Source organism: Aulostomus chinensis, chromosome 3 (assembly GCF_037954235.1).
Source record: "Aulostomus chinensis isolate RoL2024-O1b breed Wild chromosome 3, RoL_Achi_v1.0, whole genome shotgun sequence".
NCBI classification, from domain to species: Eukaryota; Metazoa; Chordata; class Actinopteri; order Syngnathiformes; family Aulostomidae; genus Aulostomus; species Aulostomus chinensis.
This window is the reverse complement of record NC_141322.1, coordinates 7,402,655-7,419,242: the sequence shown is the minus strand read 5'-3', so window position 1 is coordinate 7,419,242 and position 16,588 is coordinate 7,402,655. Positions and strand designations below refer to the sequence as shown.

The window sequence follows — 16,588 nt, the reverse complement described above, 5'->3', positions numbered from 1 at the left end:
CATGAAGATAGGTGGATTTACTGTAACTGTTGGTTTTACCCTTAAAATTAGTATTTCATCTAAACACCCAACGTGATCTCCACTTTCAGTCATTAGACTAAAATAGTTCAGATGAAGTCTTTATCTATACACAGGAACGTAAATCACATATGGATGATTAAAGATGTCAGATGTCAACCTATAAATGATCCATATGTCAGAGAGCTGCTCATCAAAGGAACCAGTAGTTTCCGTTCTTGTCTGTCAGTGAACATCAACTAGGATGCACAACCTATCATTTTACAAACTGCATTAATAGTCATGTAAAAACTTCACCATCTCATGCAACAGTTTATTACAGTACTGATAACTTCTAAGTCTGGTCTCTTCTCCTGTTTTCAACTGTAAACTGCTAGACACAGTATGGTTCAGGGGTTAGAATACACAAAATGCTGGACACATTGACAGCGTGATCTAGATGGAGACAAGGTTTCACTTAGATCTTAAACAAAGGAGATACTCACTCACACACACACTCCTTCCTTCCTTCCTTTATTAGAGAACATTTTCAATAGTGAGGATAAGAATGCCTCCAAGTCTAGAGCACAATAATAAACAATATGATGGAAAAGATAAGCTGATCAAAAGTTTACAGACATTTTGCAGACATCTTGTTTCAGATCCACAATGTGCGTATCAATCCTGCGGTGCAGCTCATCCATGGAGTTGGACAGGGAGTCATAGAGAGCCTGGACAAACGAAAGAGAGCAATGTGAGTCAAAGCAGTACAAACGTGCTGGACATCATAGTTGCTGTTCCTGCTTGTACCTGAGCTTTCTCCGTCTCTTTGCTGCACACATCTCGAAGGCTCTGGATCTTTGCTTTCAGTTGCTGGGTCTCACGAGAGATATCCTGGATTTTGCCAGCCATCTCCTCACGCTTCTGATGGATTTGGTTACACTGCCTGGAGCAGAGTTCAACAGAATTAGACACAGCACAGGAGAGTTATACTCATCAAATCCCACTGGAAACAATGGTTCAGCTGTAGAAAGAATACCCCAAGACATCTTCAATGTGCTGCTCCTTCATCTCCCTCTTCTTCTGCCGCCGCATGTTTTGTTTGTACTCCTTGTCCATCTTCATGCCCAGAGCTCTCTTCAGCTGGACCTCCTCGCTGCACAGGTTCTTCAGCTCCTTCTCCTTCTTCTCATACTGAGCTAGCAGCTCCTGGTGCTACAAACACATACACATCCATGTGGTTGAATCTGGAATGCAGTAAAGCCTCCAAATTCTCACCAACTTAGCGGAACATACCTGGATATGCAACATGTAAATGTTATGAACTAACCTCCTCCTGGTGCTGCTTGCTGTTGTTCATGCTGCTCTCCAGGTCCTGCAGCAGCGTGAACATCTGCTGTACTTCTGCCTCTGTGTGGCTCACACTCTGCACCATGCTCTGCAGCTCCACCACATGCTCATCTGCTTGTTTCTGAAATAGGCATTTCAACTTAGCGGTCTTATATATTATCCAGTTCTATCAGTAGCAGCCCTGCAGCCCAACATTACATTATTTCAAGATTCACTCACAATGGCACTCTTGATGCTCTTGACGTTCTCCCTCATCTTCTCCATCTGGCTCTCCAGCTCTTCTGGAGATTCTACAATCCGAGACTTGAGTTTGCTGATGTCTTCCTTCAGATTGCTGACATCCATCTTAACCTGGGCCTGACAAACAGACACAAACTCTGTTGGTTTCAGTCATTCTTTTGTAAACTGCCGCATAATTTTAACAGAAGATTTTTTTTGGGGTCTCCTACCAGTTTTTGAGTCTTTTCAGCAATTTTGGTTTTCCACTCACTGATACTCTCATTTGTTGCATTCTGAAAGAGGGGAAGTTTATTTAATCTTGCCAGACAGCACAAATATGGTTGTATTATGAAGACTGTGATTAGTACTTACCACTTCCTGGTATTCATGCATGGTGGCGGTCTGCAGTTCTGAGAAAGCAGCTGCCAGCTCATCAGCCTCAGCCTGCTGCTCCGGTGGGATGGTTCTGAACAAGATACAGGGGCATGTGACTTGTGAAGAAGTACCATCATCCAATACAAGAGGATTGTCAATCAAACAATCAATCCAAGACTCACGTCAGCATCTCGATCTTCTTTTCTGCCTCCCGTATTCCTTTGGTGTACGCCTGCAGCCTGTCCATGTCAGCCCTCTGACAACAGACACAGTGAAAGTTACATCATTTTATGGAGTAATGAACCACATTTTTCATTTGAAAGCCCATATTCACTGTCTCTCTCACACATACACACAGACAGACACACTAGACCAATACATAACGTACAAACTTGGCTTGTTTCTCCAGGACCATATCCATCCTCTGTTTCCTGAAGTGGAGAAAGTTCATGATGGCACTTAGCACAGTCAGCGTTTTCTGTTTTTCTGAAAAAGATTAGCAAGAGAATTGTCTGGTTGCAGGAGGTCAGATAGACAGTAGTGTTGCACCATTTGATGAAAAGGTCCTTCTGCAATTTGTTGTGTGCAATATTGCTACATTAGAAAGAAATGGTGCTTTGTTATCTAGCACATAACAAATGACTAATCCTGAAATGATTATCTCTCAACTCAAACTAGCACAAAAAATACTACCATTTTGTAGAAAATTTTCAAAATGTTTTAAGTAGATGGCAATAACACAAATAATATAACCAATAATGCAATTTTGCCACATTCGTACAGTACTGTTCAAAATAACAGAGGATTTTTGCAGTTATATAATTGGACAGGCTTACATTACAACCGCATTTTGATTAACCATGCAACACTAAACACCAAGGGACTCAGATTAGTTTCACAGGATGAAATTAACAAACATTTACTTACTTGGTGCAAGAAGGTCGTTCAGGGAAAAGTCATACACAAAGCACATAGGCAAAAACTGACGCCTATAAAACAGAATTCACAATACTCTCAATTAAGTTATCTAAGCTCTAGATGGAAAACATTAATCAAGTTCAACGTGCCTCAAAGAGAGACTCACATGCGCATGTAGACACTTATAATAGCCGTGGCCCCCTCGTGATATATTGGATACTGAATGTTCTCTAGAAGTGGAACCTGCAGGAAAACAAAAGTGAAAAACTTCACTAAGGTAAAGACATCAAGCAGCTGAAAATGAGATTAGTGCCATAACATTAACAATTCATACAAATAAAATTGTGTATATCTGTGTATTACAAGTACAGTTAAAACAATGCCACAAATTACAGCCTCAAAAATGAATGAGAATAAGTCAGCACCTCTCTTCGACACATTCAATCAATCAATTCAAAACAAAACAATCCTATGTTCCTCAGTGGAAGACTTATTGCAGGCCTGTTGGGTTATTCTGCGCTATGTTATGAAAGTGTTCCTAAAAACCTGGAAACTTATGTTGGGTAAAGAGAGAGCTATTTAGCAAAACATAGTCAACACAGGAGCCAAACATAAAATCCCTGAGCTATTCTGTCACCATGTGACAGGGTTGCTCACTGCCAGACTCATCTTGACTCCATGAATGATCTTTAATAGTGACCTCCTGACGCCACTCAGTCATGTAGTGTGTAAACAACTTCAAGATTCCCAAATCAAGTCAGCACATTGTGTTGTGACCAGACTACTACAGCCTACATGACCTTTGATCAAGTTCCACTCACCATGGAGTGACACTCAGGTCTGAAACGATACAGGAGATGCAATATTCTCATGTACAACGTCTGAACCGCTTCTGGCTGTAAGAGAAAAAGATTGTGTTAATGGCATGTAGTTAATCTGAGCAGACAAACATGATTAACCATGTATGTTACATGATTATTCTGGAGTCTCAGATTTATCTAGGACTGGGAATAAAACATTGATCTTTCAATCAAGTAGGGAAAAATACCTCGTCATTCATAACCAAATGTATGCACTTCATATTTTTTCTTCCAATTTCAAATTTGAGGAAAAGACAACAAAGTTTATTCAATTTTCTCTTTCCAGCGTCACAATTCTTCAACGCATTGGTAATTCGATAGTTCAGTTTTTTTTTCTTTTACAATCTTAGTTTGGCATTTACAAAATAGCAAGTGATCTGGAAAAAAAATGCAACAAAAAAAGAGTTCGCGATAATCTCTTCTTCGGTGTATTGTCTGTTTTGTGTCCCGTATTTTGTTTGTGTTTCTTTTCTTTTACCCAACATCTTCGTACATACAATAACCTTTATTTTTCGTGAAATTGCATTGATCTGTAATCCGAAGAGCCAAGGGTCATATATTTTGAAGACACCGAGATTATAAATAAGTAAAATGTTTGGCATTTTGTGTTGTCAAGCCAATCTACATAGATGATTTTTTTAAACTATCGTTAGTAGCACCGTGTTCTACGTGACCTGCTATTTTATGCCATACATTTTATGGCAGCGGAATTCAGTTGCTCAGAGGTTATGTTCTGATGGCTATAATGGACCCTTACCTTCGGAACCGGTGTCAGGTCACTCTTGGTGAAGTGTTTCGCCTCTTGACCAGTGAGAACTTCTGTTCGGTAAAAGTTAATAATTGCATCTGCAGCATAGACGGGGAACGTGTTGTCGCCCATTTTTGCAATTCAGTTACAGCTGAGAACTCACAACAACGGTAAGAAGACAAATATTGGCGCCTTAAAGTACCTCCCGGAATCGATCATTTCATTGGTCCTCTTATTCTTCTTCTGCTGTAAGTACGGTTACACGAGGCTCACGAGGGTCCTCTAGCGATCAAAATATGTAGTGCCACAATGTGTTTGACAGCGCCCCAGTGTTTACTCTCAGAAAGTCCTTTGCCAGCAGGACTTTGCCCTCCTTTTACACTCTGTTTGATCCAAAGTCTTACATCGACTGGTCAATCTAAATGTTCTTTCTGCTTATTTTTAACAGCTTTAATAATGTTGTGTTCATTCTGTGAATGGGAGAAAGATGTTGTAATATAATCTTTTTCTCTGCACAATGTTCACAAAGTGTGTTTAATATGAGGTCAAAAGCACTACAAGATAGTGTTCAGCAAGGATCTTGCTGGGGTAAGCCTATTAGAATTGTACTAAAAGATGTTGTTTGCCTCTTTGAGAGGACTAGATAACATCATGTGTGACAGCTGTCAGATTGCCAAGGAGATTTTTCCAAGTCTTTCAAGTGATATAATGATTACATTTTCATATAATTCAACGTGGCTACTAAAGGGTTAAAAATGTATGTATGGGTTGAATTAGTCTGGGAGGGAATATGGAGACAGTTGAAATGGACTCTGGAAGGAGTCTGTGACACATTTTAATGTCTAGTGTAAACTTTTTCTCCAAGAGGACTTAGGTATGTGTGGCAACTGTCACATTGTTATGGATTCCCCCAGGGTATCAGCTCTGCCTGTCAGTTTCCAGTCATTATGACGGAGCACTTTTCACATGGAAACCTAAAAGGGAAAAGCCCTCTCAAACACTGGCTTCTCTCATCCAAACCGTATTGGCCATCCTCAAAATTTGGGACCTGGTATGATCAGGGACTTTCCTTAATATAATGGTGTAGGTTATATTCTTGTGTGATTTATAAAGCTTTTGCTGTATAAAGGGTTTATCCCTCTTGAAAATCCTTCTTAATTTTAAGATTGGAGTAAATGGGCTGAGGTCCTTGTTTCTGATGCTTTGAAGGTCACTGGGCAAAATATGTGAGACTATAGAGCGTAGTTGGAGATATTTTACCAATCAAGAGAAGTGTGGCTAAAAATGATGTTTTTGAGGGAATTTTTTGGCTTGGGTTCTAATGGTGTGTGAACAAGACAACTGAGAAAATTCAGAGCTTGGATGAGAAAGAACAACAGTTAATCAGTCTATTTGACATTTGAGAGGGAAATCTTAGACATCTTTTTTGACAAGACTATAGACTTGTTGCAGCAGTATGCAGGAAAAACAGGGGTTGTGGGAGCACATAATTTGTATATATCGTGGAGGAAACCATTAAACAGGATCAGGCAAAATGCTGAGCAAAGGAAATAAAAGTGACCAAAATCAGAGAAGAAATTTAATGTTGTCATAAGAGAAAGCTGTGTAGACCTAAAAGATGAAAATGTATGCATGAAACATATGTATGAAACATAGTTCAAAGAAGATCACATCATATGTACAAGAGGACAAGAGACTGGTTTACTATTGCCATGGTGATCAATCATGCAGATGCAGTGAAAGGGAAATCTTGAGAAAATTAAGATGGTGCTTAATACTGACAGGAGAATCCTGTATGTTACAGATATTACGGTTAAAGATCCGGATACAAGGTCGAAGTAAGTATTCACACCCTTCTTGTGGCTTGTGGGTGACATCACGCTGCTCCGACACTAGCACGTTGAATATATAAAAATCCACTGAATGGCGGTAATGCAACTTTTTCGGTTACCATCGCCATAAAATTCCACTAAAGAAGTAGTCAATATAGGGGCGGGGCCTGCAGAGCCAACATCAACGACAGACGACAACTGTGAATTTTTTGTTATTTTAGAGGGTTGCTCCTAAGTCGTTTTTTTCTCAGGCACAAAAAAGGTCGACTGTAGTTGAAAAGGGGCAGGGGTTGGAGGACCCCACTAGCTTCTCATAATTTTAGTGAAACATAAACTCGTTACAAAACTGGCACGCCCTGGGCTGAGTGGGAACATAGAGGGAGCTCTTCATTTGTTCGAGGTGTTCTGTAAAAGGTGAACGAGCAGAGAATGGACCGATCTATTAGCCTCCCCGGTCAGCCCGACAGAACTACCACCGGTAAAGTAACTTTGTTAAACCTCGTCACCTTGAACGTTTGTATCAATTATGGGATAAAGAAAATCAAATCAAGATTAGCATGGGTATGTTTAGTTTACTCAGTTTTGACCAGTTTGCAGCGCACCAGTCTGTCCGAGGGTGTGAAAGCACCTGACGTGTTATGACTGACGTAACGTCACTGTTAAACCACCAAATCTTTAACGTTAATTTCGCTAAAAGGCTGATGAAAATTCATATCTGATTCACAGTTGAAACATCGAGCTAATCCAGTTAATGTGGAGTACGCTAGTTCCACAAGCCCATGGCTAAACTGTTAATGCTCTTTTTTTCTGTGTAATGTTTATATTACATATATAAAGGTTACGTGTGTGAATAACAAATGTTATTTTCTTTTCATCGGTGTAGTAAATGATCACCAATGTTCCTGGTGATTGCCTAATGACGTTACGTGTATTCCACAAGTGTGATGTAACTGTCTTTACAGTGACTTTGGTTGAGACCAGCAGCACTCCCGGGGGACTGGAACTGGTCAGTTCCTACCAGACCACCAGGGTTGGAGACCCCATGGACCTGGTAGCCCTGGCAGCACAAGTACAGAAGGTGTGGATCCGGTTTTAATTGTAGTGAAATCAGACCTGGCATTAAAATGTAGTGCTCGTACAGATGGTCTCCGGATGTGTCCCTGGTGACCACTTGTGTTCAGAGCTCTATTCCCTGCTCTGTATACATGTACATTATTCATGCTTTTAGAGATAAAATAGGCCACATCATTTCTATCTGCCTTATTCATGTGAAGAATTAGTTTTCAGTATATGCAACACATCTGGGTAAATTTCTCAAATTGTGGTTGCACATAATATGCTTTGCATGTTTGTATTTCACTTTGAATTGTGTTGAGAAAGACACACTCATACAGAAGATGTGACAATCTACTTAGGGAAAATAATTCAACAACCTGCTGCCAGTTTGCTCAGAAACCCTCAAGTCCATGCTTGACAAGCTTGAACACCTGAATTTGGAGCTGTCAGCCAGTACTCAGATTACGCAGTTATATCACACATGCTCATATGTACCACGTCTTAGTTTGTAAGAGTGAAACAACTGTGATGTGGATTGATTTACCAGCGCTCATGCTGAAATCTGTTTTCTCTCAGGGAGATGACTTTATTAAAGCCAATGCTTGCAACAAATTAACAGTCATTGCTGACCAGATCAGGTATCTACAGGAACAGGCCAGAAAGGTAAGAGCATCATTGCTGGGTGGGAAGGACGATAAAACTTTGCTAATGGACAACTTCTGCACCTCACCTTGGATTATTAGTGTTGCACATAATAACTGTATTGGACATAGTAATTCTTCACTTCTACTTCTTCACTTCATCTTGGATTAGTGATACCATGGCTTCTTTTTGCTGATCATGATGGGGGGAACTAACAGGGCATTCTAAATAGAAATAATCCATCCACCAATAGCAGATTGTTCTTCTTTTCAAGTTTTTGTATCTTGGCTTTTGTGAGTACCAGAACTTATTGTAGACTGTATACCAGACATGAAGGAAGAGCCTCCAGGCCAACTTGCATTTGCTTGGTCTTCTCTCTCTCCAGGTTTTAGAAGAGGCCAAGAGAGATGCTGACCTCCACCACGCTGCTTGTAACATTGTGAAAAAACCAGGCAACATGTATTACCTCTACCAGCGGTCATCTGGACAGAAATACTTCTCCATCATTTCCCCTAAGGTTGGCCTTTAACTCTATTATAATCAGGTATTACAGTACCTTGTGACATATCAGTGCTGTATCTAAAGTTCCATCAGGAAGAGAGGCTGCTCCGCCTCTCAACAAATTTGTGTATGAAAAAAAATAGGGGGGTGTGACACATTGGCTAAGATGAGACACAATGGCAAATTAGATATACCATATACAAGTCATACCATCTGTTGCGCTGTTATGCTACCTGTGTTGCCAATGCATGCCTTCTTTCTCGTCTCTCCTGAAGGAATGGGGCCCAAGTTGTCCTCATCAGTTTGTTGGCGCATTCAAACTTCAGCATGACATGTCCTGGAGTCCTGTAGATGAGGTGCAGAAGAGGGATGCAGAGATCGCCATCATGGAGAAACTTCTTAGCCAGCAGAAATCCTTACCACTGTACACAGAAGCCAACTTTAAGGGTCTCGCTGAATAAAGGATGGGCTGCTGCAGGTGGACTCAACTTGGAAAAAGGACTGGTGTTGTATAAAAGACAGATGGACACTCAAGTGTTCCATGATATGAACTGTTACCACAGACCATTGGTGGGTCAGAGGTACTGACAGGCATCCATCCATCCTACACCACCATCAGTTCTTGCTGTCCTACGACAAGTGTTTGCTTGTATGAATAACAGATTGGGCTGTACACTTGTGTAGGGACTCTTCACTACTTTACCAGTCTTAGTACTATTTACAAATAAAGTTTTAAAGTCTTTGCTTCAAATTTGGGGCTGGAATTTCTAGGCACCTCACCATTTGATTCTGAGGAGACAAAAAATTATCGATGCAGATTCAATTTTAAATTTGATTTTTAAACTGTCTTGTCTCTGAGGAATTCATATCTAAATATTCTTTGACATGAATATCCAATCAGTGTCATAGTATTCTTAAAATTCATTTCAAACTAATATGAAGTGATGCTCACCACTAAACAAATCACTTGTTTTACATGTTTTTTGGTTTTAAAACATCTTGGGCTTACCAAGGCAAAATGTCTTGTTTCACTGATGGATTGAGCTGTCAGCTGTGAAACTACATACACACACAATTTCAGGTTATGTCTATTACAGTTAAACTGGGTTTAAATATCCAATGATTCATTTTTCACATCAAAATATTTAAGGCGCAGCAGCTCGGTTGTGCAGTGGTTTGCACTGTCGCCTCACAGCAAGATGGGTCCGGGTTCGAGCCCTGGCCCATGCACAGGCAGGGGATCTTTCTATGTGGAGTTCTCCCTGTGACTGCGTGGGTTCTCTCTGGCACTCCAGCTTCCTCCCACAGTCCAAAGACATGCAAGGGGAGACTAGGCTAATTGAATACTCTAAATTGACCATAGGTAAGACTGTGAGTGTGAATGGTTGTCAGTCTATATGTGTTGACCCTGCAATGGACTGGCAACCTGTCCAGGGTGAACCCCGCGTCTCGCCCGAAAGCCGCTGGGATAGGCTCCAGCCCCCTGGCGGCCCTTAACAGGATAAGAGGGAGAAAATGGATGGATGGAGATTCTAAATTGACCATAGGTGTGGCTGTGAGTGTGAATGGTTGTCAGTATGTGTTGGCCCTGTGATGGACTGGCCACCCGTCCAGGATGTACTCTGCCTCTCGCCCGAAGGCTGCTGGGATAGGTTCCTGCCCCTCTGTGGCCCTTAACAGGATAAGTGGTAGAAAATGCATGCATGGATGGATATTTCAGGCAGGAATTATGATGAATCCCCCCCCCCACACCATATAAAACTGATCTTAACAAGTTTCTTACCAAGGTTTTACGTAGAAATACAACTGCTGTTAAGCCATGTAACACTTGCCATCAAACTTGACCAAGTTTTTTTCAGTACATTGTATTTTATTTTTAAATAGCTAGAGTAACTTAAAACATACAAAATGACATATTTTTTAATTCAAGATAAACAGCAATCATTTTATTTAAATCAAATCTTAAGCTAATAACAATTGAAATAAAGTTTTAAAGATGTTTTTGCTAAAAGTCAGATTTTTTTCCATTTAAAAACACACCAGAGGTCCATGATGGTTAAATGTCATTAATTTCTTGCAAAGATGTTAAAGTGAGTAGAAAAGTGTTGATGTGGGGTAGAAGTTGCCAGTTCTCTGTCGCAATGCTGAAGTGAACAACATCCTCTCCAGACTTGATCTTGAGCAGCACGTGAGACTGTGGGGGGAGGAAGAGAAGCACTTTAAACTCCTCTTCATGGGATGGATCTGTTATAAGGAAGCGGAGAAAGTGTTTTTCCACCCAGGCTGCCAGGTTCTCCACATCTAGCTGGCAGCAGAACAGACTGGTAGCATACTTGTTCCCGTCCTCTTTACTGCTCACACAGCAGATTTCTTCCCACAATCCCTCAAACACACTCAATCTACCAGCTGCTCCCCAACTGGGTGGGGAAGGCAGAGGTAGGAGGACCTGCTGGAAAGTCACATGTATGTCTGGTAGGAGGGAGTACCAGGAGAGCCCATCCTGGGTGGTGAAGATAGCGCTGGCGTGGATGGTGGTGGGGAAGGGCCACCTGGGCTTCAGTCTCAGCTTCACAACAGGAGCTGGCTGCTTTTTGAACAGACAAGGGACACTGATGTCACAGAGTTCTTCGTAGTGGTGGTCTGTGAGTTCGAAGTGTAGGCGGATACTGAAGAGCTGATCAAAGCAGACATGGTGGGCTTGAGTATGAGTCAGATGGTAGTCTAAAGGGATCTCTGAGGCAAAGCTGGGGTCTTTGAATTGAGCTCTGTAGATTTCCAGTAATGGACTGTTTGCCTGTTCACCTTTTTGATGGGTCTGTTCTCCGCCCTGTGGGTCAGAATCGATCCACTCAACCAGCTTAAGTATAGGTGTCTCTGTCTGGTGAATGGTTAGTACGCTAGTTAACCCGTCACTGTCTGTCATGATGGCGGACAATGAGCGTTGCTTTACCTGATGCCGCCCCTTACTCACACCCTGAGCCAATACCCCAGCCAGCTTCTCCCTGGACAGAGTGGTGAGAAGGGTGTAATAAAGCCGGGCATGATCTTGGATGTCTGTGTCTCCGTAGTAAAAGGTGAGATGCTGTAGAGTGTTGGCCAAAGGGATGAGCAATGAGTCCAGGCTGGGGTGCACCAGGAGGCGCCTGCAAACTCCCAGGACTGCGTTTCCCTGACGCCAATTACTTCTTTCGCACAGTGACAAGGAAGGTTGAGTGAGGATTCTTGACAGGAAGCTGAGGGTGCTGTGCTGAACAATGTCCCCTTCCTCAGCCACTCGAGCCAACAACTTTAGGTGACAGTGGAGGTCCTGTAAAGTAAGCTGGGCAAGCGGGGCCTCAGTGATGACTTGCTGCATAGCCCTGAGGAGACCAACAGCCCAATTAGACTCAGAGAGGTGGCTCAACGTCTGGTCAGCAAGGTCGATTACGTGGAGGGCCAGGTAGGAATGACAGCGATAGAGTTCACTCAGCTTTTCAATCATACTGTTAGAGTATCTCTCCATGTGGCCGAAGTAGAGGAGAAAAAGGAAGGCTGCTCTGAAGAAGGTGACAACCAGCTCTCTGCTGCCTCCATTCTCCACAATGTTGAGCAGTGCTGTGAGGTGACCATAGAGGTAGGCCACCCCCTTGCCTTCCTCCCCTTCCTCTGCCTCTTCCAGGTAGATCAGAGACAACAGATTGAGGCGGGCCAGCATGGTGATGCAGTCATTGAATACAGTGGGCACTAGTGTGGAAGCTAGCCTTGGAGTCAACAACACAGGTAGGCTCTCATCGACATCGCCGCAGCTGATTGGACGGTTCTCAGGAAAGTGCAGAATACAGTCCATATAGAAGAGCTTCTCTGGTGTACTAAGTAAAGGGTGCTGGGAGAGAATGACCAGCCGCTTGAGAATGAAAGCCTCGTCATCTGCACTGAACAGACTGTCAGTGAACGCCAACTTCATTAGCAGGGTGCTGTGGAACAGACAAGCCTGAAAATGATAAAACAGAATTTTATTGTCAGTCACGAATGTTGTGTGCATGTCTGTCCACCGGGTCTGTGAGCAAATTATGACCTGTGCAGAGGCTTATTTTGCAGGATTTGTGTGTGATTTGCACAATTATAACTGTGTTTAAATATGGTTGGCCTTGCAATATAGTTTCTCATTGACAAATATAAAATTAATCATGGTTTATGAATATTAGCTGTTCAGTCGAACTCAAGTCAGTTTTATTTCTATAGTGCCAGATCACAACAAAAGTTATCTCATGACTCTCTACAAGTAGAGCAGGTCGAGTACCACACTCCTTCAATGAATCTACACCCAACAATTCTCCATGAGCAAGCACATCCTGCAACAGTGATGATGAAAACCTTCCTTTTAACAGGTAGGAACGTTGAGCAGATCCAGGCTCAATGGGGACGGCCTTCTGCTTTGAACGGTTGGGATGGAACAGAGCAGGAGAGCAGGGCAGAAACAAAGACAGATAATGGAGGAAGACAGATATACAGAAGGAGTAGAGGGACAGAGATCAAGAGGGAGAGAAAGGGGACATGCACCAACAGTCAGGACGAACTGGACAGTCATTATCTCATTCTGCCCAACTGATGGGTGGAACGAGATCAGTTGAGGTCTTTTAGACATTAAATCTTTTTGGGTTATACGAGTATTCACAACTTACACCAATAAGTTATCATAAATGTATGTCTCCTCTGGATAAGAACACATTTAACCTTGTGGTCAAAGCGGTTACAATGTATTACTGACAACTTCTTGAGGAGGTTTGACTGTTTGGATCACTATCCATCCTCTGCGTGGGCGCACTCACACCAATAGTTTCATATGTTCAGGCACTAGCCATTCGTAATGTGATCACCAAAAATGCATTTAAGGTGTAAATGGGGTCAAAGGATTATAGATTTATTTTTAGTTCCTGCAGCATTGAATTTTTTTTTTTAATTCATCAAAAAAATAAAGTATATTTGCAGAGCCTCTGTTATCTCAAGATAGTCCAGATATAGCTACTTTTCAAAGTGACGACACACTAATATCAATGAAGTAAAATCAATTCCAAGAGTAGACAGTGTGAACTGTGGGTTGTTCAGAGAAACATGGACAATGTCGAGAGATGAAATGTTTTAAATACCGTAACAAAACAACTGGACATTGGTCTTTATAGCGTTCCACTTGAGAGGGGCACTGACAGAACAGACGTTATTGCGGCATGGCTCAGGGGGTAGAGTGGCCGTCTAGCAACCAAAGGGTCGCTGGTTCAATCCTCGACCCCGGTGACCATGTCGAAGTGTCCTTGAGCAAGATACTGAATGAGTACGTTGGCACCTTGAATGGTAGCCTCCACCATCAGTGTGTGTGTGAATGGGTGAATGAGATGACACTGTAAAGCGCTTTGAGTGCCGCGAAGGTAGAAAAGCGCAATATAAAATTGAGTCCATTTACCATTTACCTTGAAAAGCCCATAACATTTAATGGGCTCTTCTATGTTTCATGAAATGTAGCTAGCTTTTTTGTTGCATCACTCTACAAACAGACAAACAAAACCTCCTTGGTGGAGGTAACAAACCTCGCTTGTGCCGAGCAGTCGAAGGAGCTGAGCTCTGAATATGGACGGTGGGACACCAGGCACCATGGCAACCACTTCAATCAATCTATGTAGCAGTGCAGTTTGACACAGCGGGGTGAGGAGGTAGGACTCCTCCAGGAGGGAGGACAGGACTGAGCGCAATTCCTTGCAGTCAGGCCCAGTCTGGAGGATGGGCATCGTACCCATGGGGCTCATGATGAGGGTGCACAGAATGGCAGAGTCCTTGTTGCCCCCCAGTCCTGACTCCTGCTCCGCTTCCCAAGCAACAGATGCATTTACTCCGAGAAGAGCTTTTAGATGTTCAGCGCCAGCTCCAGGATCCTGGCTAAGCTGATATACACAGTTCCTCAATACCAGAGTCTTAAGTCCTGCATAGGCCTGGTGGAGACTGGTACTCTCTCGATGCCAAAGCCCACTCAACAGCTCCAGGTGCTGAGAGAGGAGGGTGGGGCAGCAGGCTTCCAGCTCTCGTAGGCAGTCACATGCCACAGCCCGCAAACAGCGAAGCGTACCATCACCATGGAGGTCACTGGTGTCCTGGATTATCTGAAGGAGCAATTCCAAGAAGTCTTGAGATGCCTGCGAATGCTGGTTCACACAGGAAGTGCAGACAAGCACAGAAGTAAGAGCCAGGAGGAGGTGACTGCGAAACTGAACTGACTTTGCTGGACACTGGGCGAACACTGACATGAGCTCCAGGGCTGTCTCCTCACCAACAGCATTAGTGGAACACAGCAGGGTTGGCTGCTCACATAGTGGGAACAGCAGGAGGACCTGGGGTGCAGCAAAGACACAGCTATGGACTCAGTTTAAATCACAACACCACAATTGTAATCTCAAAACTGAAACACAAACAGTACAAAACTGATTTGGTTTACTGACAAAGAACATCTTCACATACAGTATCAGTATTTGAGGAGCAGCATCTGGGAATTATTAACATTTTGCTTTCAGACTTTGAAGTCTGCTGAATTATCTCTAGTCAGTGAATAAAGGGATTTTCAAACATTTCCTATTCTGGACCCACACACATTGACTCAGTAATCTGAAACTCCCATTTGAAGTGATGGTACTGAAAATGGAACCTCATATCTGGATATATAAAAGCCTTTAACAAACATTTAAACAACAGAAATCATTCAGCATCATTAAACTCACCCTCAAAAACACACATCCTGAGATGTATTTCTCAAAACTTGTTGAATATACCTCACAAACACCACTTGCGCATAAACACTGTTGTACACTGCTGTACTGGCTCTCAGGTTGTTCACCGTGCTTTCGAGAATTGACACGACTACACCTTTTGATTCCCTCCTCCATACAAGCTGCAAGTTTAAATGAGTAAATGGACATGATGACCCTGCTACCACGGCTAGTTTTCACGGCTTTCTTTCGAGGAAGAAACATCTACTTTTAAGTGACGAGAGAATGCAAGTTTAAACAAGCCAATGGACCCCTTACTATGAGTTTGAATGTGACGGCATTTGGTGCCTTTCACACCAGATTCGACGCCTAATCTTTGTCTGCAACAAAAGAAGGGACAGAAAACTGTTTGTACTTTTCAGACTGAATGGTACAAAAGAAAGAACTGGCTTTGTTGATGTACTATGACCAAAAGAATGTTCTGCTTTTCTTGCTCTCTGTTTGGCGGCACAACCAACACGGATACTTTGAAAAACTTGCCCTATGCAGTGGCCAAGCATGAAGTTTCAGAACTTTACCGTTCTTTGTCTGGACCTTCGCCTGCTAATTTCCAAACCTGTTAACCTGCAACAATCGAAATCTCTGGCTCACTGATTTTTTTAATTCAATCTTCTGCAGTACTGAAAGACATTGTTTTTTAAGAAGAGTGTAGTAACTAATACGAACTACTTATATCTTTTTAATGTGAAATGTCTCAACGACAGCGACACATGGGTGTTGAATGTTAGCGGCAGGGGTTATAACTTAAAGTATTATCATCAGAGAGCTTCTTGTACCTTGACAGTAAATGTGGCTCGGTCATCTCGAAGCTCCCGGAGCAGCTCAGAAAGGAAAACCTCAGCTGTTGACTCGCAGAGGTACCGGGAGGGACTGCGGGAAAAAGAACAAATCCTCTCAGCCCAGTTCACCGCCATCATCGCTTCAACCCTACACTACAGACGAAACTCTCGAATAAATAATTTCATGCCATACACTTCAATCGTATCTAACGCATTTTCCTCGGTGACATCCCACATTCAGTTCACTGACGACTTCCGTGTTGTGTCACATGCTCTAGCAAAATCTCGCGACATCGACTCATCGTTCACGCCGCTTACTGTTAAAAATTCTACAAATGACTCCGTAAACTCAGTGTCTTTACACATACTTAACTACTCATGAGCCAGAGTCTTATCGCATCTTTCTCCTTCATTAGATGAAAAATGCAATGTTAAGCGTGCAATTATCCATCCATTCCGGGTCGGGAGGGGGTGGGGGCGCTGGAAACTATTCCAGCCTTCGGGCGAGAGGCGGTGTACACCC

General features: G+C 42.6%; 3 protein-coding genes across 4 annotated transcripts; 1 reads left to right on the top strand and 2 right to left on the bottom strand.

Moving 5' to 3' along the window:
• Positions 1-350: 350 nt before the first annotated feature.
• On the bottom strand, positions 351-4,673 carry nuf2 (UF2 component of NDC80 kinetochore complex). Its single transcript, XM_086200596.1, has 13 exons — positions 4,477-4,673; positions 3,681-3,755; positions 3,026-3,102; positions 2,869-2,930; positions 2,330-2,427; positions 2,124-2,197; positions 1,939-2,032; positions 1,797-1,859; positions 1,567-1,704; positions 1,328-1,468; positions 1,037-1,212; positions 808-943; positions 351-728 (listed from the first exon to the last, which is right to left on the bottom strand). Exons 1-13 carry the CDS (start codon positions 4,597-4,599, stop codon positions 621-623), a joined length of 1,365 nt encoding a protein of 454 aa, XP_086056722.1. The 5' UTR covers positions 4,600-4,673; the 3' UTR covers positions 351-620.
• A 1,802-nt stretch (positions 4,674-6,475) lies between these two features.
• Positions 6,476-10,497, top strand: c3h1orf50 (chromosome 3 C1orf50 homolog). Its single transcript, XM_086198409.1, has 5 exons — positions 6,476-6,777; positions 7,262-7,377; positions 7,932-8,018; positions 8,383-8,514; positions 8,774-10,497. The coding sequence occupies exons 1-5, from the start codon at positions 6,729-6,731 to the stop codon at positions 8,957-8,959; spliced, it is 570 nt and encodes a 189-aa protein (XP_086054535.1). The 5' UTR covers positions 6,476-6,728; the 3' UTR covers positions 8,960-10,497.
• ap5b1 (adaptor related protein complex 5 subunit beta 1) lies at positions 10,338-16,356 on the bottom strand. Of its 2 annotated transcripts, XM_086198408.1 has the most exons (4): positions 16,259-16,356; positions 16,063-16,156; positions 14,060-14,854; positions 10,338-12,468 (listed from the first exon to the last, which is right to left on the bottom strand). In XM_086198408.1, exons 1-4 carry the CDS (start codon positions 16,300-16,302, stop codon positions 10,555-10,557), a joined length of 2,847 nt encoding a protein of 948 aa, XP_086054534.1. In that variant the 5' UTR covers positions 16,303-16,356; the 3' UTR covers positions 10,338-10,554. The 2 variants fall into 2 exon arrangements, with proteins under 2 accessions (XP_086054534.1, XP_086054533.1); XM_086198407.1 differs by having other exon boundaries at positions 16,063-16,322.
• Positions 16,357-16,588: the final 232 nt, after the last annotated feature.

Excerpts from the sequence above, each read along its gene's own strand:
- nuf2 (XM_086200596.1), bottom strand. The coding sequence starts at position 4,599 with ATGGGCGACAACACGTTCCCCGTCTATGCTGCAGATGCAATTATTAAC. Across the intron at positions 2,033-2,123 it reads AAGAAGATCGAGATGCTGAC|AACCATCCCACCGGAGCAGC; the intron begins GTGAGTCTTGGA and ends TATCTTGTTCAG. Across the intron at positions 1,860-1,938 it reads TGCATGAATACCAGGAAGTG|AATGCAACAAATGAGAGTAT; the intron begins GTAAGTACTAAT and ends CCCCTCTTTCAG.
- c3h1orf50 (XM_086198409.1), top strand. The coding sequence starts at position 6,729 with ATGGACCGATCTATTAGCCTCCCCGGTCAGCCCGACAGAACTACCACC. Across the intron at positions 7,378-7,931 it reads TGGCAGCACAAGTACAGAAG|GGAGATGACTTTATTAAAGC; the intron begins GTGTGGATCCGG and ends GTTTTCTCTCAG. Across the intron at positions 8,019-8,382 it reads TACAGGAACAGGCCAGAAAG|GTTTTAGAAGAGGCCAAGAG; the intron begins GTAAGAGCATCA and ends CTCTCTCTCCAG.
- ap5b1 (XM_086198407.1), bottom strand. The coding sequence starts at position 16,203 with ATGATGGCGGTGAACTGGGCTGAGAGGATTTGTTCTTTTTCCCGCAGT. Across the intron at positions 14,855-16,062 it reads GAGCCACATTTACTGTCAAG|GTCCTCCTGCTGTTCCCACT; the intron begins GTACAAGAAGCT and ends GCTGCACCCCAG. Across the intron at positions 12,469-14,059 it reads GACTGCTCGGCACAAGCGAG|GCTTGTCTGTTCCACAGCAC; the intron begins GTTTGTTACCTC and ends TATCATTTTCAG.